Source organism: Phaenicophaeus curvirostris, chromosome 1, assembly GCF_032191515.1.
Source record: "Phaenicophaeus curvirostris isolate KB17595 chromosome 1, BPBGC_Pcur_1.0, whole genome shotgun sequence".
NCBI classification, from domain to species: domain Eukaryota; kingdom Metazoa; phylum Chordata; class Aves; order Cuculiformes; family Cuculidae; genus Phaenicophaeus; species Phaenicophaeus curvirostris.
In genome coordinates this window covers 43,818,816-43,840,489 of record NC_091392.1, presented here as the reverse complement: position 1 = coordinate 43,840,489, position 21,674 = coordinate 43,818,816, and the positions used below count along the sequence as shown (strand labels likewise).

Below are 21,674 nucleotides of genomic sequence, written 5' to 3'. Positions count from 1 at the left end.
TGTGGCACTTTGGGACATGGTTTAGTAGGCTTGGTGGTGTTGGGCTGATGGTTTGACTAGATAATCTTGGAGGTGTTTTCCAACCTCAGTGAATCTGTGCTGCCCAACCCTCACTTTTGTGCAATGTGGTGGATGGAGAGTCCCAAAGGTGCCTCACCACCCTCGTTGTGAAGAAATTCCTCCTTATGTCTAGTCTAAATCTGCTCCTCTCCAGTTTATACCCATTGCCCCTCGTCCTATTACTACAAGCCTTTGTGAACAGTCCCTCCCCAGCTTTCCTGGAGCCACTTCAGGTATTGGAAGGTCACTATAAGGTCTCCTTGGAGCCTTCTCTTCTCCAGGATGAACAAGCCCAACTCTTTCAGCCTGTCCTCATATGCTCCAGCCCTCTCATCATCCTTGTAGCCCTCCTCTGGACACATTCCTACAGCTCTGTATCCTTCTTATGTTGAAGAATGGGATGGAGCACAGGTCTTAAGAGGAGCAGCTGAAAGAACAGGAATTGTTTAGCCTGGAGAAGAGGATCCTGAGAGGAGATCATATCACCGTCTGCAACTGCCTGAAAGGAGGATGTGGCAAGGTGGGTGCTGGTCTCTTCTCCCAAGTGACACTTGATAGGACGAGAGGGAATGGCCTCAAGCTATGCCAGGGGAGGTCCAGACAGGACATCAGGGAAAATTTCTTCACCGAAAGGGTTATCGGGCACTGGCACACACTGCCCAGGTCGGTATCTGAGTCCCCATCCCTGGAGGTGTTTAAAAGGTGGGTGGATGAGGTGCTCAGGGGTGGTTTGGCAGAGGACAGGTACGGCCAGACTCAAAGGTCTTTTCCAACCGAGCGATTCTGTAATTCTGTGGCTCAAGGGACACCAATCGAGGAGGACATTTGCTCCTCATCACTCCGTTGACGCCGACAACAGCAGCAGAAAAGCAGCCAGAAACAGCAAGAAACCCCACCACGGGGGTTCCCCTCCCCATCGCCTCGCCACACTCAACATGGCGGGGGGAACCCTGCTGGCACCTCCTCACGCCACACTCAAGATGGCGACGGGAATCCCACGTGGCCCCCCTCCGCCTCTCCCCGTCTCCGTGGCAACGCGGCAGGACGCGCGCGGAGGGGGCGTGGCCTCGCAGGGCACTTCCGGTCTGGCGGCGGCGGCGGTTGACGCGGCGGCAGGTGGCGGCGGGGCCGCGCGCCGGGCAGGCACTTCCGGTGAGCCCCCCCGCCCCCTCACGGTGCTCGGCGGCCCCTTCTCCCTCCCCGGGGCTGCGGGACGAGGCCTCGGGAGCGGCCGCCGGCAGGGCCCTGCCCGGGGTGGGGCGAAGGGCCGCGCCTCAGGTGTGAGGCCGCGGTCAGGAGGGAGCGGGGAGCAGTGACGGTGGGGAGGGGGGTGAAGGCCAGGCCGCGACCCTCAGGATTGGGCACCCCGGGGTGCTGGGGGCTCGGTGTCCCCCTGCCCTTCTCTGCTGCCCGGGTCGGGGTGGCGACCCCTGCCCTCTCCGCGCTGCCCGAGGAGGGGCTGAGCAGCCCCTGCTCGTTCATTGCTGTGTGAAATTAAACAGGCAATTAAACAGGAGGGGTTGTGCATGGGGTCTGGCGAGGCCTCCTGGCAGCCTTGCAGCACCGAAAGGGGAGCTTGCAGCAACGGTGTTGTTGGTTGGATTGGGTGATCTTGGAGGTCTTTTCCAGTCTCTCGAGCGAGTCCAGAGAAGAGCGATGAAGCTGGTGAGGGGGCTGGAGAACAAGTCTTATGAGGAGCAGCTGAGGGAACTGGGGTTGTTTAGCCTGGAGAAGAGAAGGCTGAGGGGAGACCTCATTGCTCTCTACAACTACCTGAAAGGAGGTTGTGGAGAGGAGGGTGCTGACCTCTTCTCCCAAGTGACAGGGGACAGGACAAGAGGGAATGACCTCAAGCTCCACCAGGGGAGGTTCAGGCTGGACATTAGGAAAAAAATTTTCATGGAAAGGGTCATTGGACACTGGAACAGGCTGCCCAGGGAGGTGGTTGAGTCACATTCCCTGGAGGTGTTTAAGGGACAGGTGGATGAGGTGCTGAGGGGCATGGTTTAGTGATTGGTTGGACTCTATGATCCGGTGGGTCTTTTCCAACCTCATGATTCTGTGATTCTCTCATCTGGGTGATGATTCTGTGAGAGCCAGGAAGGGGCTTTACATCAGGGGGTGCTGTGACAGGACAAGGGGTAATAGTTTTGAGTTGAAAGAGGCCAGAATTAGGTTAAATCTAAGGAAGAAATTATTTACTGTGAGGGTGGTGAGGCACTGGCACAGGTTACCCAGAGAAGACATGGCTGCCCCATCCCTGGAGGTGTTCAAGGCCAGGTTGGATGGGGCTTTGAGCAACCTGATCCAGTGGGAGGTGTCCCTGCCCATGGCAGAGGGGTTGGAACTGGATGATCTTTAAGGTCCATTCCAATCCTAAGCATTCTATGATTCTATGAAATAATGAGGCTTTTAGTGAAAACGAGTTGCAGAATGCTTTGTGTTGCCTTCTGTGATAGGAGATAAATGTCAAAAAGTGGCACAACTTGTCGATAACAAAGAGGAAAAGTCTAACGAGATAAAAAAGCAGGTGTAGCAGCCGTGGTGCACGCAGAGCATGTGAAGCATTTTTTCTTCTGTGCACTGGAGACACTGCATGTGTGGGTTTTGAAATGTCTGGTGTTGAAACTCAAGGGCTTTCTCCTGTCTCATCCAGAGCAGAGAATCAGAGACATCTGACATGGTTTTCATTTTTGCTATAGTAGCAGAGACCACAATGTGATATTATAGGGGAAAAAAAAAAAAAAAAATGGGATTGACAAGGGTGACAGGTTGATTCCCTGCAGTCTTCTATTGGGATCACTGGTTTATTTGGGTTTATTTTGTTATTTCTTCCCAGGGAAGAGTTCAGAATAAGCAGATTCAGGTGAACAAGATCCACGTAACCAAAACAATGTTTGCAGATTTGGACTACGATATTGAGGAAGATAAGCTGTGAGTATTTCACTTGTCTTTTCCTGGGTTTTGCTAACAACGGAGAGAGTCTTTGCAGCCAAGACCTAATGGGAATGGATAAATTTACCTGCTCCTGATGCAGTGTGCTGAAGGGTCAGGCTTGCCCTTCATTCCTGATTTCTTGCTCACTCTGCGGACTGGGTATGAGGCACCACTGAGCAAAGGAGAACATTTTTGGTTACTCTGCCACAACTGCCCTGCATTTCTGATAGCAAAGCAGTGCTGACAAATCTTTTGTAAATTATTGGCCTTATCCAGAGGAAGAAATATTTATAATGGAGGAGAGGAGGAGAGATAATAAGGCAGGAGGAAGTGGAGAGAAACTCTGGACCTCTTAGGTCTGTAAGGAGAAGAGCACTGGCATTTCCTGAGCGAATAAGAGGTTTGATGAGATTAGCAATGATTTGACATGGAGCACTTGCCTTGCATCTCATTTATGCTGGACAAGTTTTCTTCTCACTGCAGCACCAAGAGCAGATGGAACGCTCCCTAAAAGTTGGTGAGTGATTTAGAGGGGAAGTTGTATGAGGAGTGACCTGTTCAGCCTGGAGAAGAGGAGCCTGAGGAGAGACCTCATTGCAGTGTACAGCTTATTCATGAGGGGAGGAGGAGTAGGCTCTGATCTCTTTTCCCGGGTCACCAACAACAGGACCTGAGGGAATGGCAGGAAGATGTGCCAGGGGAGGTTTCAGTTGGATATTAGGAAAAGCTTCTTCACCCAGAGGGTGGTGGAGCACTGGAACAGCTCCCCAGGGAAGCAGTCATGGCACCAAGCCTGACAATATTCAAGAAGCGCTAGGACAACACCCCTAGACACATGATGTGAGTGTTGGGGTTGACCTATGCAGGGAAAGGAGTTGGACTCAACGATCCTTGTGGGTCCCTTCAAACTCTGGACATCCTTTGATTCTATGATGACAGTGTTTCCTCAATGCCTAGCGATGCAGGAGGATGTCTCTCCCATCTCTAATACAATCTCAACAAAGTTAGCCCACAAGGTCTTTCTGCTGGCCCATCTTTATAGGCTCTATGGCAGGCATAATGTGGTAAATTCAAATGTGCAGTGCCCATTATGGTTCCATTTTGTGTTGACTCAAATACCAGAGATGTTTCATACATGTGCAGCTCTGCCTACCACGTTCAGTTATTCATTCTCCCTTTCTCATTCCAGGGGGATACCCACTGTACCTGGAACAGTGACCCTGAAGAAGGACTCCCAGAACCTGATTGGGATCAGCATCGGGGGAGGAGCACAGTACTGCCCCTGTCTCTACATTGTCCAGGTGGGCACGTGGGGAGGAAGAATGAACTATCCTTGGAAAACATTGTTGGCCTGAGCAGTGGGAAGTGGGGAGAGCTCTATGCTATTTGTTTGTCTCAAAGTGTGAAACATCATCTCGCTTTCCAGTGAATAAGTTTTCCTTACTCTGGTACCAAATAGTTGTGGAATAATTAAATCAAGAATTCCAGTTCTGGAGCCTTCAGCACAAGAAGGACATGAAGCTGTTGGAGTAGGTCCAGAGAATGGCCACAAAAAAGATCTGAGGGCTCAAGCACCTCTGCTGTGAGGACAGGCTGAGAGAGTTGAGGTTGTTCAGCCTGGAGAAGAGAAGGATCTGAGGAGAGTTTATAGCAGCATCCACTACTGAAAGGGGCTACAGGAAAGCTGGGGATGGACATTTTAGCAAGGACTGTTGTGACAGAACAAGAAGTAATGGTTTTAAACTAAGGGAGGGTAAATTTAGACTGGGTATAAGGGAGACATTTTTTTACAATGAGGGTGATGAGGCATTGGAACAGGTTGCCTGGGGAGATAGGGGAGGCCCCATCACTGGCAGTGTTCAAGGTCAGATTGGATGGGACTCTGAGCAACCTGATGTAGTGGAAGGTGTCCCTGCCCATGGCAGGAGGATTGGGCTAGATGACCTGTAAAAGTCCCTTCCAACCCAAAGCATTAAATGATAAATCCTGCACTTGAGGCGATCTGTCCTGGAGGCAAGACCCTCCTGAGAGAGCAAGGTGATCAGCCCACCTCTGAGTTAGGGAAAATTTGAGGCTTCACCATGAACAAATTAAAATTGAGTTAAATAGGAGGAATGTAATTGTCCGTTTTTTTGTTCTTCAGCCCTTCATTCACCTTTCTCTTCCTCTTGATTCCATACTACCTGTGCTTTTTCTCGTCTCTGCCAGGTATTTGATAACACTCCAGCAGCCTTAGACGGCACTGTGGCAGCTGGCGATGAAATCACAGGAGTGAATGGGAAGTCTGTGAAAGGGAAGACCAAGGTGGAGGTGGCCAAGATGATACAGAGGGTAAAGGTGAGAGGTAGGAGGGGGACACTGGAATTTCTGGGTCATAGCTTAGTTTATTGTCGAATGGTAAAGGAAGCCACTGCTACTTGCCTCCAACACAGCCATTTTGGATATGCTCTTCCTGCAGGGAGAAGTGACAATACACTACAACAAGCTTCAGGCTGACCCAAAACAGGGCAAGTCTTTGGATATCGGTAAGACTGGTTTCTTTTTTCCTGAGTGCTAACGTGACGTGGAGTGGTGAAAGATTGATCCCAGCTAAAACCAAAGTAAAATTCCTGGTTCTGTTCTTCCTCTTAACCCAATCATTTTTGAGGTTCAACAAGGCCAAGTGCAAGGTCCTACACCTGGGTTGGGGCAATCTCCGATTTCAATACAGGAAGGGGAATGATGTGATTGAGAGTAGCCCTGCAAAGAAGGACTTGGGGATGGTGGTTGATGAGAAGCTCAACATCAACCAGCAATGTGTGCTCACAGCCCAGAAAGCCAACTGTATCCTGGCCACATCAAAAGAAGTGTGGCCAGGAGGTCAAGGGAGGTGGTTCTGCCCCTCTATTCCTCTCTTGTGTGACCTCGTCTGGAGTGTTGTGTCCAGTTCTGGAATCCTCAGCATAAGAAGGATATGGAACTGTTGGAATGGGTCCAGAGGAGGGCTACAAGGATGATCAGAGGGCTGGAGCACCTCCTATATGCAGATATGCTGAGAGAGTTGGGATTGTTCAGCCCGGAGAAGAGAAGGCTCCGAGGAGATCTTATAGTGACCTTCCAGTACGTGAAAGGGGCTACAAGAAAGCTGAGAAGGGACAGTTCACAAAGGCTTGTAGTGATAGGACAAGGGACAATGGATATAAAATGGAGGGGGGTAGGTTTAGACTAGACAAAAGGAAGAATTTCTTAACCATGAGGGAGGTGAGGCACTGGCACAGGTTGCCCAGGGAAGCTGTGGCTGCCCCATCCCTGAAGGTGTTCAAGGCCAGGTTGGATGGGGCCTTAAAGATGATCTAGTTCTGACCCCCTGCCATGGGCAGGGAAACATTCCACTGTATCAGGCTGCTCGAAGTCCCATCCAGCCTGGCCATCCATTAGAATGTATGATCTAAATCTTCCCCCTTCCTATTTAAAGCCATTAAGATCTGTCTATTCTTTTTGCTTTCATTTCTTTTCATGGTGATTAAGGTGCTAATGAATTGACAGGGGTTCAGGAAAATGGTGAGGAATGGTATGGATTTCTGAGGTAACAGAAGTGCGGTGGGAATATGTATTTTTTCCAGAGATGCTGAACCCTGTGGCTTCAGCTGAGTTCTTGGGAGCTGCAGGCACTTGGCACCAATGCAAATTTTCCTCTAAGTAAATGTAGCCAAGTCACCTGATTCCAAAAATATCATAATTGTCTCCAGTAATTTGTAGGATATGACCAACAAAGACAGAAATTAAATCCATCAAGAGATGGCAAAAGCATTTAACTAAGATCCAAAAGATAAAAGTTAGTGAAGGGATAACTTTGAGCATTAAATCCTATTTGCCTTGCTTTCAGCCTCAACTCCTGACTTCAGTTGAAGTAACACAGCAAGTAGCATAAGCAAAGTTTAGTTCCAAATATCATGACAGGTATCTTACAGTGAAGCGATTTACTGGAATAGTCTTCCAAAAGAAGTGCTGGAGCTCTGTCGATTGAAGTATATGGATTGTAAAAGCAGAACGGATAGACAAGATAGAAGAAGTGCTGCACGTGGCTGGACCAAACAGCTAGTTTCTATGGTATTCTTTTTCTACTCACTACCTCAGTAGTGAGTTAAGTTCCGTTTATTTAGTACCTGAGAAACCAGTGAACTATGCTAGTGTGCATTTTGTGCCCCTAGAAATGGCCCTGATCCTGATTTGAAACTCTCTTTTGGCCTTTAGTATTGAAGAAGGTAAAGCATCGACTGGTAGAGAACATGAGCTCAGGGACAGCGGATGCCCTGGGGTTAAGCCGAGCCATACTTTGCAATGGTAAGTATTGTCCAGGAGGACATTTTCTTAAGGGAGCACTTACCCTCTTGTGCTTAGCAGCTTTTTATTGTTACTTGCATGTTATGTGTTATTCCTTCACAATTCTTTCCTCCTGCTATGCCTCGCTGTTGTGATTGCCTCCACTTTCCTGAGTGATACATCCTATCACGGGGCCATTTAAATATCAGCTACGGTCAAATTAATTTGCAGAGGTGACCTAGTTAGTGAATGCCGCTAGGTGATGACCCCACACTTCAAAACTAGTTTGCACTTATTTTAAGAGATTCCCATGTTGGACCAGGGGATGGGCTTTAAAGGTGAGGGAAACTTGAACTTAAGATATGAAACTGGTGGTTTTCTGGTTGATCAGTTCTTAACCATGTTCCGGGTTTGATTGTTGTAAGTCTGGATTCTGGTTCTTGTTTCAATTTAGATGGGCTGGTGAAGAGGTTGGAGGAGTTGGAGAGGACTGCAGAGTTATACAAAGGTAAGCTGTGCCTTGTGTCAGACACCAGATGGGAGTGAAGGATGCTTCTATTATGTTGTAGTCAAATGATTTAAATGTTTTTTCTGGCTTCCCTCACAGGCTTGACAGAGCATACCAAGAGTCTTCTCAGAGCCTTCTTTGAGCTGTCCCAGACGCATAGAGGTAAAGAGTCTGAGTGAGGGGAGCAGAAATCTTTGACCTCCAGTTTCAGGAGTTTTAGTCAGTACTTAGATGTGCAATTCCCTCACCCAAAGAAAACTTAGTGTTGCAGAAACGAGTTGGGAAAGGCTGCCCGCCTGGCATTAGTAGTCACGGTGCTAACACAGGCTCTGTCTTTCACATGAGACATTTAAGAAATGCCCTGCCAATCTCTGGTCTTTAGGGAATAGGCAGCATCATTGCCCAGCTAATTGCAGGGTTATGGGGAAGAGTTGTAATATTCAAGGCAAGATTCTTCTGCAGGGTCAACCTCTTCTTTCATCTGTTTGTACTTATTGCCCTCATCCAGCATTCGGAGATGTTTTCTCTGTCATTGGTGTACGGGAACCGCAACCAGCTGCCAGCGAAGCCTTTGTGAAATTTGCTGATGCCCATCGCAACATTGAGAAGTTTGGGATTCACCTTCTGAAAACAATTAAGCCGGTAAAGAATTTAACCATAAGAATAAAGGGTCTGGAGAAGAGGGGAATCTAGAAAGAGAAGCATGTCTTTGAAGGTGTGGTCTTAGAGACAGTTCATTGTGGGAAGAACTGTCTCTGTTTTCCTTCAGGGAACTCTCTTCATAGAAAAGAACCTAAGAGGTAAAGTAGTGAATATATGCCTGGCACATGAGTATATTTCTCTCCTTTTGTTTTGGGGAAGAGGAGGTAGTTTGATCAATGTGCTCCCTAGAGTCCTTTCCCTCATATCGGTACCCATAATTAAAAGATACTACTAAATTTAAAGAATTTGTATAAGCAACCCAGGAACAATTCAAGGATTTCAATCAGTGTATTGGAGTGAGAGACTCCAGGGCATCTGTCCACTTAGTTTAGTAAAAAAAGGATTAAATGTTGATTTGAGCACCACTTTTGGTGCCATGCTGGATGGACAGTGTTGGATTGTGGGCCTTTAAATCAAGGAGAGCAGCTTCAAGGACTAATTGAAAATGAAAAGATTACTTGAAAGAAGACAAATTCAGACTAGAAGTGAGGCATGCGTTCCTAACACTGGAACCACTTGCCAGTGACTGTAATGGATGTTCTAAGCATGGCAATTCTGAGTCAAGATCACTCATTTTCTTTCAGATACGCTGTAGTTAAAAAGACTTAACTCGAGGCAGTCTCATGACCTGTGCTGCTTAGAAGGTTGCACTTGATGAATTGTAGTCATGCTTTTTGGTTTTACATTCAGAAACTGGGTATTTGCCTTGCAGATGCTTACTGACTTGAATACGTACCTGAATAAGGCCATTCCTGACACGAGGCTGACTATCAAAAAGTACCTGGATGTCAAGTTTGAATATTTGGTGAGCCAGTCTTTTTTTTTTTTTTTTTTTCCCCCCCTTAGTGCTCATTGAAATTAAGTTTCCTGGAATCATAGCCTGAGGGTCACAAATAGCCTACACACTCACATGTCCATCGTTCCACGATCCATGCAAGAATGCCTTATTTTTACCAATTCTTTGTCTATTGCTGGATTACTCAGACACCTGCTTCTGACCCAATAGTTCTCACTGGTAGGAGAGATTTTCTACATGACATAATTGATTTCATTACTTATTTGTAAAGAGTTCCTATGCAACTTATGCTCTTGAACCCCCCTAAAGAGCTCATCAGCCTCAGAGTTATTTTTCAAGTAGTTTTGTATAGCCAGATTAAACTGCTATCAAATCAAGTTTGTTTTCTTTTAGACCATGCTTTCTCTCCACCTTCCCCATTCCAAGCACCCATTGTTTTCTGTACCCATTGTTTTCTACACCCAAAAAAATAGGGTTGAGTTGTTAAGTGCACCTGTTCTACAGCGTAGGAATCTATTTCCTTTTGCCAGTTGAGAGAATTATTTGGAACTGCAGCTCTAAAGCAAGTGACTCTGGCAGCATCTCAGCTTTTCTTTCCACATCAATCCTTTCCACATCTTTTTTTTTTTTTTTTCCCCACTCTTTACTTATTGCCTCTTCATACTTTTCTAGTACTGCTTTTTCCTGTACTGTAGATGAATGCAGGATTTGTCTCTTACTTAGATTGTACTTACCTAAAGTATTTGCTCCTGCAATACAAATAATAAGTGCCTTCTCTCTCCCTCACCGTTTGTTCTCCTCATCTTTATCTGAGTAGATTTTCTTTCCACCTGAGATGTTTAATGTACTGTGATCCCACCGATTTCCTTAGTTTCCCAATCTGCAGCATTGAAATGGTAGAACCCTATGGCTGTGGGTGATGGTGAAATTGCTTCTAATTCTTAATATTTTCTTCTTGTTTTGCTTTTGTTTTTAAATTTTAAATTCTGCGAAGTCTTACTGCCTGAAAGTCAAGGAGATGGATGACGAAGAGTACAGCTGCATTGTGAGTACCAGTACTGCAGAAATGACAACTGCTTACTCTGGTTTTGCAGCTTCCCTGTGCATTCTGCCTTATAATTGCAAAAGTGGTTCTGTGTCTGTGTGCGCACAAACCAGTGAAGGTAGTGAAAGCATCCTAAGAATTCCATGTGTTTGTTCTTAGCATATTAGAAACTGGAGATCCTGATATGCTACCTGGGAAACACTGCCAATAACTGTCATGAATCACTAGCGCTGGGGAATAGGGGAGGGACCAGACATTTCCTCTGCAGCTTGTTTGCTCAGGGGTTGCCTATCTCACACTTTAAGTAATATTAGCTTGTGTAAGGAGGATTAAAGTGTTATCTTCACAGATTCCATTTGTGTGTAGCGTACAGCTTATCATTAATTCTGGACTTGTTTCTGAGGAATGGAGGTTTAGCTTCCGCACAGCCGAGTGCATATGAAAGGTGCATTTGTCGCTGAAGAAAATTTATTAAAGGATCTCTCTTAACAAATAGGATTTTTAGACTTCAGAGTTTTACGACTGTAATCCTTAACAGCTCTATTTGAGAGAGCTAAAGGTGTCCCCTATGTGCATAGTTTCCCTGCATGAAAGTAAGATCTTGTTTTATCCTTGGTATTGATCTTGGAGCAGGGATTTGAATTTTTGGAATGCCCAATTCCCAGTGCCAGGAAGGAATAAAACTTTCGTAACAGAACATGTAATTATATCTTCCTTGCTAAATGGGAAGGAAAGCATCCCAGTCTTGCCCAGCAGAGTAGCATCTTTGGGTTTTGGTGCATACAGTGTTCATTACCAAGCCAGAGTCTATAACACAGATTTCTGTTTGTTATGTTTACGGGTGCAAGAGAAGAATGCTGTTTTACTGACAGATCTAACCCCTTTCTCCCAAAACTATTGTGCAGGACAACGTATAGGTCCCTCCCTGCTGGTTTCTAGCATTGTGTCTGAATGGTCATAGATACCACAGGGATCCCCGTGTATAGTGTGTTACACAATCCATACAGGGCAAAGCTTGCAGAGGAGGGCAGAATTTGTTATAGTGCGATTGATATAAATGAATATCAGACCCTAGACTTGTTCATTCATAGTCCATCTCTTAACAGTTCAGATAAGAAGGCACTCCAGTTCTCCATGCTGGGTGGCAAGGTTCCTGTCCTGTCTTTGCTTAGTAGCGATGCTTTTTTTTATACCATAGTTGGTGTGTATTTGGCCTTCAAAACAGCCCCATCGACTGGCTGTTTGTTGACTTGGCTCAGCGTTCATGTTTCCTGCTTCCTGACTGCAGTTCCAGTGAGCTTGAGAGGGCTGTAAGAACCCAAGGTTGTTGTGAGTCTGCATTGGTAGGCAAGCTGCGTACAAGCACTGTTGTGGGATGCTCTAACATGGCACTGTGTCTTTCGGCAGGCTCTGGGTGAACCCCTTTACCGGGTCAGCACTGGGAACTACGAATACCGCCTTATCCTGCGTTGCCGGCAGGAGGCTCGCACGCGCTTTGCCAAGATGAGGAAGGACGTGCTAGAGAAAATAGAGCTCCTGGACCAGAAACACGGTGAGTACCACTGCTGCATCCAGGACCTGAAGGGGCTGTGGCTTCAGCTATTATGCTCCTCCTTCATCTCAGCTCAGAAGCCTTTGCTGAAGAGCGATTCTGTGGCTGTGCCTGAGAGGGCCAAAATGGATTAATGCATAGGAGGCTGTAACTGATACTGGCAAGGGAGGCTTGATCACAGCCTTCATGCTTTGCTCGTGAAGGGGGTTTTCACTCAGTTTATTCCCAGCTTGTCTCGTCTACAGTGCAAGACATCGTGTTCCAGCTCCAGCGTTTTGTCTCTACAATGTCCAAGTACTATGACGACTGCTATGCTGTACTCCGAGATGCGGATGTCTTTCCCATTGAGGTGGACCTTGCCCGCACTACTCTCAGCTATGGGCAGAAGGACACATTCACAGATGGGGCAGAAGAAGAAGAAGACGAAGGAGGAAGCGAGAGAGACAGTAGCAGGAAGGAGGACACAAATGGTGAAAAGCTTATTGATGATGCCTGAATGTGCCAGGGTGGCCAGAGGAAAGACTTTGCAGACTGTTAAAAATACGTGTATTTCATCTGGCGATTTATCCTCTGTGACTTTATGTGTATGTCCAGCCTGGGATTCCTCCTCTGCTTTGGGTGGCGGTAGCTGGTTGGATTGGGACAGGCCTCTGCTTTCTTCTCTTCTTCCCTTTCTTGTTTGCCTGGATATTCATTTTTCCTCCAGAGACATCTGCACAACTTGGGTACTGAGGTGTGGGAAGGAACATCCCCTACCACACCGCTGTGTGACTCCGTATGCAGACAGAATGTGTGGGATGCACCACTGCCCCTGGCACATGGAAGCCAATTAAACATACGGAGATGATTATGCACAGCAAAACCAGCCCCTTCTGTCCTCCACTTGTGCTATGGGGAAGTGTTAGCACCAGCATTGCTTTCTTCACTCTGCTGCTTGCTGTCTTCAAGCTTCCCATTCTCTGGCCTGTTTTAAGCTTCCTCTGTTTCCCCGTGGGCTGCAGGACCGGTGTTTGTAGGGTGATCACTCCCAGCTCTGTGCCACCGTCCTTAAGAAATAGGAACAAGTCTGAGCTGATGCCTAGACCTGGTGGTGCTACATGGGATCTGATTACCCTCCATCCAAGGGGCTGGTAGCAGTAGGTGACTGGCACACTGAGCTGCTGCAAAGATTTGGGAGTCTCTTCCCCTGGATCCTGTCCTCGTCATAGTCGCTGAGCGCCTGCACGGCTGCCACTGTCTGCACACTCCATAGCTACACACCAGGGCTAGAATCCTGCAGGATGTGGCTTTGCCCTTTCCTGCAGGAAAGAGGGACCTGGCTTGGGAAGGTCTTACATGGCAGAGAGGCTGAAGTGAATGTGCTTGTCTGAGGCATACAGGTTCCTGGGGATAACAGCAAAGCCGGATGCATCTCCTTTCCATTGTTTTCTCTTACAGCTCCTTGTGATGGACAATAACTGAGTGCGTTTCTTGCAGGTGTGCGGGCAGCCCTGCACACTCTTTCCTTGTGCCAGTGCCAGGAGGAGGCACCTTAGAATTGCACAGGAGATATCCCATCCTTAAACTAGAGAAGAGAGACAGGAAGCCTTGTGGAGAGAGAAAAACATGGCCTGTAGGCAGAGACTTTGAGATTTTTGGGTGCCATGTATGAAAAGCGTGCCATCCCTACCAGTGACTGCTCTCCCCTCTGCACAGCCATGTTGTGCTGCCTCTGGGCCAGCCAGAAATTGTAACGTCCTATTTTCCCAGCACAAGGGAAGGAGGAAAAGGCAAGTGAAGATAAGTGGAACCGCTCCTTTCCTCCTTCCTTTTTGCGTCTCCCTCCACCCTTGTGGGCTGATCTCAGGTGCAGATGGCACTTCCTCACTTAGTGGGCAGCACAACTGCCAGGAGTGGTGTGGCAAGGGTTTTCACTTCTCTGTCATTACATTCCAGTGGTAATATAGAGAAACTATTTAAGGGCATTAATTTATGATCAAGATGTTTGTTTTGTTTTTTCTCTTTGATTTGTTTTTGGAGTTTCATCATCTCTGTGGGTGCCTGGAAGAAAGCCATGCGTGGTCAAGCTGCTGTGGACTCTTTAAATGGACTCTGATCTACTGATTGTTGTCTGTAATAAAAAATGTGACATTTCATTTCTTGCCCTTCACGGGTTTTCTTTGGAGATTTGTTTGCTCATCCTCCATTGGTTCAAATCTTAAAATGTAATGATGGGAAGATGGTTGTCATGTGCTGGCCGTGTTTTTTCTTGCTTATGCTGGTGGGTAATCTCTCTGCCAAGCTATGGTGGTCACTGCAGCACAGGTTTCTGAGGAGGAAGTTTATAAGTGCTAAATGGCCGGTCCTCCATGTAATACCAGCTTCTATGCATCTTGGCTTCCCAGGGGAACAGTAGCCCCTTTAAAGCCACTGGTTGCCTCAGCCCTACCTGGCGGGGCACCCTTGCACCCCTCCAGCGCCAGCCTCTCCACGCGGCTCAGCTGTTGCATCACAAGCTTGAGCTGATGCTTAAGTCCCTGATCCTCTTTCAGAGCTGTTTGTTGTGCCAAAATATGGAGCAATTAAGAGGAATAGAGGAAATGCTTCAGTGGAGCCTCCCTGAAAGCCAGCAATGCAAGTGGAGGGCACCGTAGCCAGGTTTTTTGAAGCCTGACTGGTGTAGGGAGGAGGTCTGGGTATCTTACAGCACCACCTGTAGAAAGATCTTGCACCCTAAGGGCATTTATGTGCTTTTGTGGAAAGATTTGAGCAGGAGGCTTAGTGAGAAATGTTGATCGATGACAAGGAAACAGAAGTGACTCTGTTCTAGTGACCTGCCTGGTGCTGACAAGGGCAGTTGTTTTCATGCTGTGGACCTTGGACCTCCGGGAAGTTGTGAGCTGCTTTCTGGAGGAGGTGTTGGTGAATAAAGAAAATTCAACCTGGGGGATGTGCTTGAGGTTGATGGTGAAAGCTGCAGAGCAATCTGGTCAGGCAGAATGCAGTGAACTTACCTTATGGGGAGAGGAAACCAAGCTTGTGGAGCATGAATGAATGTCTAGAAGGATCCATCACGCTTGCTGCTTCCTGCCATTATCCTGGAGCTTTGCATCTGAGATTTGTTGTGGTGCTTAGTCTGATCTGAGCTCTTTCTAAGTGGGTTTTGATAGGAAAAAGTCCAAAGTCACTGCTGTGACTGGCTCATGATCAGAGATAACAATGGTGATGTTAACCATGGTGGGACAGGGCACAGCCCCATGGTCTGTGCCCTCTCTTCCCCCCTCTCCCAGTTTCTAGTTCCTATACCTTTTCTTATATTTACGTTTTGATGAGCTTTGTTTTGCTCATCGCTTGCTGCTCTTTGCTTGGGAGCATCTACAATGAAACATTTCACGGCCCTGCTTTGCTGTGGGGTTTGAATGGCTTTCTGGGTTCTACAGGCTTTGCCCATTACCTGTTAATTAGTAGTCAGTCCAGTCTGGAAGGAAACACTTATTTTAATGGTCCTATGAGCTGCCCTCCCTGTAGCCCTCTGTTTAGTTTTTGATCCCCTCCCTAGAGTCACAGGTTCCCCCAGGGCCTCCTGAGGTGAAGCAATTCAGGAAACCGGAAGAAAGGGCTTTGGCCAGGGGTTTTTATAAAAGATCGAGTCCTAAAGCAGATTAGGAGTGGTTTAAGCATGCCAGGGAAGGTTGTCCTCTCTGAATCTAGAAATCCACCACTGCAGTGGGGGTGAGGGGGTCATGCCTGCCTTAACACGTGCTCTAACACCCTTGTTAGTGGCACCCAGGGGCTGTAGCTTGTCCTTCTGCCTTACCTTTGATTCCTTTATGTAAGAGGGTTTTCTCTCTTTAAAAGGAAAACACACGCATGCATCTGGTGGCATTCCTGCTGAATGGATAAACACTTGGGGACATGGTTGTTCACCTGCCCTGAAATCCCTACGCCCCCTTAGGGGTCAAGTTGTTCCCTTCACACATCAACTGGACTCACTTCAGCCTAAATAAAGCTGGCTCGCTGCTATTCCTGTCGGTGAGGCTCTTGCTTGTGGCTGCTTGCCTGATGGCATTAGTCTTTCTTAGATGTCATCTTCTTGCACCCCAGAAGCAGCCTCTAACCCAGCACTCCCCTACTTGGAAAAGCAGCATCGTTTGTCACTGCCCCAGCTTTACCGCCCAGACGGAGGTGGTCGGAGCTGGTGTCCCACCAGTTTGGCAGTGCTGGAGGGAAGGCAACCATGTCTACCCCCCATGCTGACTGCAGCTGGAGGTGGCCCAGATGATGTCTATGAATTATACCACCACCTAAGCCTATTGCCAGCGAGCCTGGTGCTGTCCCGACCCTTGGAAGTGGGGCAGAGGAAGCATGGACACCAGACCAAAGCGTACCAGATCTGATTACAAAGAGTCTCTAATTGTTTGTGTTCTGTATCATGACAATGCAGAAGGAAAAGGAAAGTCCTTGTCAGCCTCTTCAAAAGACTTTCTCCAGGGTTGGTTTGGAAGTGAGGAAAGAAGATTTCTGGTGGGTTTGTTTTTTTTCTTTTTTGGTGTTGGGGCTGCTCTGACCCTGTGTTGTACCAGCATGGGTGCAGGATGCAAGTATTATTGGGTAGGTATGTGGACATATGTACATAAAACCCAGCTATTCTTATCTCTCTCCCTCTTCTTACATCTGCTTTTGTCTCAACTTTCTCCACACCACATCCCACCTACCCTCCCGTGCTGAGGTGCAGCCAAGCAAGGCCAGTTTTATACATCCCTGTTCCTCTGCCCTGACTAAAAACTGTCCCTCTCCACCATCTGGTCAGCGCTGCTGCCGTCTCGTGCTAACACCTCTCCATCCCCCTTGGGACACCCGCCTCCCTCCCCGCTCTGCTCTTCCGCCACATGGTTGGCCTCCTCGCTGGCCGCCACCATGGCATTGTCAGTGCTGTGAGCTGGCTGGTGGTTGTCACTGCTGTGCTCCTCGGCTTCCTGCACGTCAGACTCTGCTTCCTCTGTATCGCTCCCACCGCCTGCAGAGGGGTTCTTCTCTGGGGGAGGCTCCTTCTTCTTCCCTCGCTTCAGGCAGCAGTAGGTGGCCATGGCCAGGAAGAGAGCAGAAAGCACCACCTCTGAGCCCGCCAGGTAGAAGATCACCTCGTAGTTCTTGAGCGCATCGACCAAGCGGCCTGATGGTTGGAGAAGAAACGAGACAGTTGGCTTCAGCCCACACCCGCCCGCATAGACAGCCCAGCACAGGCAAGCAGCACCTGCGTGTGGCTGAGGACCCATTTCTCAAGGGAAGACCAAGAATCCTGACTACCTAAAAAACGCCCCAGGCAGGAACCACACTGTAACACCAGGAAAAGTAATGTGAAAGTGCTGGGTTGGCATTTTCCCTTGTTTAGACAAGGTTAAATAATTGTGACACACTGACATTTATGGCAGGTCATCTTCTTCTTGCCAAGGTGAAGCAAGCCTGTGAGGACTTGGCTTGTCTAGTCTCGGAAAAGAAACAGAATTTGAGAGGCTTTGCTGTTTCTTTAGCTATCATGCTAGGAAAACGTTCAGAGAGGGAGAAGAAACATCTGTTTGGCAGAGAAATCCCTTTGAGTGGCCCACACCACATAATTTCTCTGCCAAAGTGGTGTTTTCAATGTATCTCTCCCAGTCCTTGGTGCCGGGGAGCCTGAGCAGCAACACTGCTGCAGGCAGGATGGGGCCATGGTGAAAAGAAGCTTCATCCCTGGCCTGAAACCAGCACCAGGGCACCCCAAGGTGCCTCCTGGAGCAACCATAAGAGGCACGTGGAAAATTCCTCCCTAGGGGAATGTGCCCCTGTTTGCCCAAAACGGATGACAAGCAGGGAGCCTGTGTGCACACACGCACGCGCGTGTGTGTATGTGTGCGTGCAGCTTATCCTGTGCCAAACTCCCTCAGCCCCACGGAGCGGGAAGCAGCTCAGGAGGATTACACCAAACAAAGAGCCACTTTGTTCAACCCCATTCTTCCCACTGAGTGTTATTTTCCCTGATTCTGAGCCATCAGGTTTGCCAGCACACACAGACGTCCCATGCCAGAGGGTAAGGGTCCTGCATAGACATGCAGCAGCAGGTCTTTCTGGGAGGAAGATGGAAACCACGATTGGCTCCCCCCAGCCCTGTTCTTCGGTGACCCTGCACCGTCAGTGTCTCATCATGCATGTGCACAGTACCAAGGCTCATGTGAACTGAGGCAGGAGGGCTAAGGGATGTCACCCATCACCATCCCCTGGCATAGGAGATCTACAAGGAGCTCCCAAGGAGTAAGGTGCTGTGAAATCCTCCTCTACCCACTGTGATCTCTCTGCAGCTGCCTCCAAGACATGTATATCATGACCTTCCCTAGCCTGGGACTGCTGACTGCTCCACAGGTTTTAAGATGGGACATGAATTATTGTTAGCATTATAAGAGTCTTGTCTTGGCTGCCGATTTTTACCTGAAAGCTGGTTGGAGTTGCTGGGGGCAGGTTTTTCTCATAACTAGTGGCACGTGCTGGGGAAAAAATGATTTACACAGAGGTCTTCAAGATGGGCTTTAGTGGATGTGTTGGAACTCTTCAGCAAGTGTACACAGAAAGCGATGGAGTGGTTCCTGCCCGGGGATTTGCCCATGGTCTGTCCCTGACCCTTCCTTGCACATGCAGGGAACTCCATTTCGTTTGGAAATAAGTCTTTGGCACAATTTGTCTTCCTCAGACTTGATCAGAAGCTTAACAGAAGCCTACACTTACCCCTTGGGTGAAGGGTCTCTCCCCATTCAACAGCTTATTTACAGAGCATGGATCTTACGAGGGACTTTGGCCTAGTCTAGACTGGCTGAGAAACTGTGCGTGTCTTAATCCTCTTTAAAAAAATAACAGCAAATGGCTTAGGTGGCTCTACAAATCGTTTTCACTTGATTGACACCAAAATGCATGTGCATTGGGATTAGGGCCAACAGAAATTGAGATGATTATTCACAGCAACAATCGAAAGATCATAGATGCCAAGGAGAACCTGAAACACCCTTGCCTTGTCCTACTGAAGATTCTTGAAGTGTTGCCTGCAGGATGTGCCTGACACTATACACGACATGATTTTACGCAGCATTTGCAGTGAAAGCAGAGTCTTGGATCCCAACATGAAAGAGAGGGAAGTGTCACTGATCAGGGCTGAGGGACAGTGGAAGTTGTGCCGTTCTGGATAGCCCCGTGTACCTGCTGTTGCTCAGGTCTCTGAGCAAAGCCAAGAGAGAAATATCACTTGGCATCTTCTGCCTTTGCTCAGGTTCAGTGTTGTGGTGCATGGAGTGAGACTGGGAGCTCTTACTTCAGATCTCAGCTTCTAGAGGAAATTCGAAGCTGAGAAATAGGGTCTTTCTTCAGGGACCGTGCTCATGCCAAATATTTGCAATACTGGGGAACGGCAGCCAAACAAACCACCTGTGTTTTGCAGCAAGAGACCTACCTGCAGAGGGTGGACCGATGAGCACAGCAACAGCCTCAATCAGTAGGACCAGCCCGATGGCACTGGAGAACTTCTGGGAGCCAACGATGGCCATCAGCACCTCAAACTGCAGTGCCCCCACCATGCCGTAGGAGATGCCAAAGAAGACGCAGAAGATGACCAGCCCCGTGTAATTGCTAGCCCTGGCACTGCAGATGTCTGTCAAGCCGTTGAAGAGCATGGAGAAGCTGAACAGGTAAGCCACATGAGGGCGGACCCACTTCAACCCTGCCACCATGCCGCAGGCTGGGCGGGCAAAAATGTCTATGAAACCAATGATGGAAAGCAAGAATGCAGCCTCTGTGTCCGGTACGCCCGTGTCCTTGGCATAGTTGACCAACAATATGGGGGGCACAAAGAGTCCCAAGACCAAGATGAACTTTGAAATAGTGTAAATGATAAACCCTCTGTTGGAAAAGATACTAAAATCCAGAAGCTTCTTTCCTTTCTTGGGCTTCTTCTTGGCTTTCTTGGCTTTCTTGTTTTTATCAGTGGTGCTGATTCCCTCATCCGATTTCCCTCCTATGGGCAGCATCTCCTTGGCTTCGTATTTGTCCTGAGCTTTTTCCATCTTCCGCTTCATGCCCATATCCAGGGGTCTCATGACTGCCCCACAAGTGCAGCAGTTAAGCAGAAGGCCCCCCATGATAAGGAACCCTCCTCGCCAACCAAACTTCTCCAGCAGCACTTGCCCCAGTGGAGAGAGGCAGGAAAGGAAGACAGGGCTCCCAGCAGCAGCTAATCCATTGGCAAGAGGTCGGCGCTTGTCGAAGTAGGTGCCCAGCATGATCAGCGAGGGCTGGAAGTTCAATGCCATACCCAGACCTACATGTGAGTGAAAGCCAGGAGGGAGACAGGGGGTGCAAGAACATGAAACATGGTTTGCAACAAGCTGAAAATTCCCCTCAGACTACGCTAGTCCTGAAGTCCCATAATGGGATTCATGTGTTCTGCACAGGCCTCCTCTCCTTCATGTTGGTGGGTCGCTCCTGGAGAAGATGGGCTGAAACAGCCTGTGCACATGAAGTGCATTTGAATCAGGTCACATTGGCCATGTTCAGAGCCTGTGCCTCAAACAGGAACTTTGCCTCCCTCCACTACTACTATGTGCTGATGCCACACTAGCCATGGTCACCAGGCGTCCCTTCTGTTTCTTCTGTCCCTTTCCCCTCAACAGGCCCTGTCTGTCTAGATGCAGCAAATGCATCTCCCACCAGTGCAAGGTTCAGGGCTAGATGCCTCCCATGAGCAGGTATAAATAGGTGAGGGGAGACCCAATGCTAGTCATGGCAGCGCTAAGGGAGTTACCACATGGTCTCGGCTCTTCCCCAGGTGAGTCTGTCTCTCCCAACTCCTAGTGCTCTCACCTGTCAGCACGCCAGCTGTCAGATAAAGCTCAATGATATTGGTGGTAAAAGATGCCAGGATCATCCCAGCGGAAGCTAGCAGCCCACCGATGAGCATCACAGGCCGGCAGCCAAACTGATTCACCATGATGCTGCATACTGGTCCTACAAAGAAGCAAAGGAGGCAGAGTAGGAGACCAAAAGGAGACAGGAAAACTGGAAAGGGGCAGCCAGTCCAAGCAGGATACTGAGGGAAGATGAAACACTAATAATGGACGTCACCGCTTGGCTGCTTAGATACACATCCATCTGGCTCAACTAAGGGAAAGAAGCTGTGGTGTGGAGACCTCTGCTTTGCTCTGCCTTCATCTCTCTGTTCCCTGGGATTGAGCTGGGCTTGGCGTGTTACATGCAGTGCTTCAGCAATGGAAGCAAACCCTGCATTAACTGCAGGTGGAGTGAGCCCTGAGATCTCCTGGGACAGAGGAGACAGAGACATGAAATGCAGCACACTTCTAGAAGAGAAGCAATGGGACAATTGTATTCTGCATGTTGGTTCATGACTAGGCCAGTCAGCATGAGGAGACCCATGGGAACACGGTCTAGGTCCATAGGACGGCAGGGGGAAGGTAGAAACCAGGGAGGGGGAAGCGTATCCAAGCATCACCTGTCCCATAGAGCATGGCCAGCATGATGGAGGAGATCCAGGCTGTGTCACTGTAGCCCACGTGGAAATCTTTCATAAGCTCCTTGAAGTAGACACTGACGGCTTTTCGGAAGGCATAGGAGAAGCCAGTGATCACAAAGCAGCCAAGGAGCACGATCCAGCCCCAGCCACCATCTGGGGGCTTCACGGGGAGCTGGGAGCTGCCCTTCCTCTGAGTCAGCTCTCCCCATCGTCTAGCCTGGGAGGAGAAAGGCAGGCCAGTAGGAGGTA

The 21,674-nt window shown here is 48.4% G+C and overlaps 2 protein-coding genes across 2 annotated transcripts; one reads left to right on the top strand and one right to left on the bottom strand.

The window, feature by feature from the left end:
• The first annotated feature begins 1,126 nt into the window (after positions 1–1,126).
• PICK1 (protein interacting with PRKCA 1) lies at positions 1,127–14,037 on the top strand. Its single transcript, XM_069855917.1, has 13 exons — positions 1,127–1,212; positions 2,900–2,994; positions 4,187–4,298; positions 5,206–5,334; positions 5,456–5,522; positions 7,231–7,320; positions 7,754–7,807; positions 7,907–7,969; positions 8,316–8,449; positions 9,222–9,314; positions 10,300–10,350; positions 11,758–11,902; positions 12,148–14,037. Exons 2-13 carry the CDS (start codon positions 2,954–2,956, stop codon positions 12,396–12,398), a joined length of 1,230 nt encoding a protein of 409 aa, XP_069712018.1. The 5' UTR covers positions 1,127–1,212; positions 2,900–2,953; the 3' UTR covers positions 12,399–14,037.
• A 2,233-nt stretch (positions 14,038–16,270) lies between these two features.
• On the bottom strand, positions 16,271–21,634 carry SLC16A8 (solute carrier family 16 member 8). Its single transcript, XM_069855755.1, is given in 5 exon segments — positions 16,271–17,054; positions 19,353–20,216; positions 20,759–20,902; positions 21,405–21,594; positions 21,596–21,634. Coding segments are annotated over 5 exon segments (1,632 nt in total). The 3' UTR covers positions 16,271–16,659.
• Between the last annotated feature and the right edge of the window lie 40 nt (positions 21,635–21,674).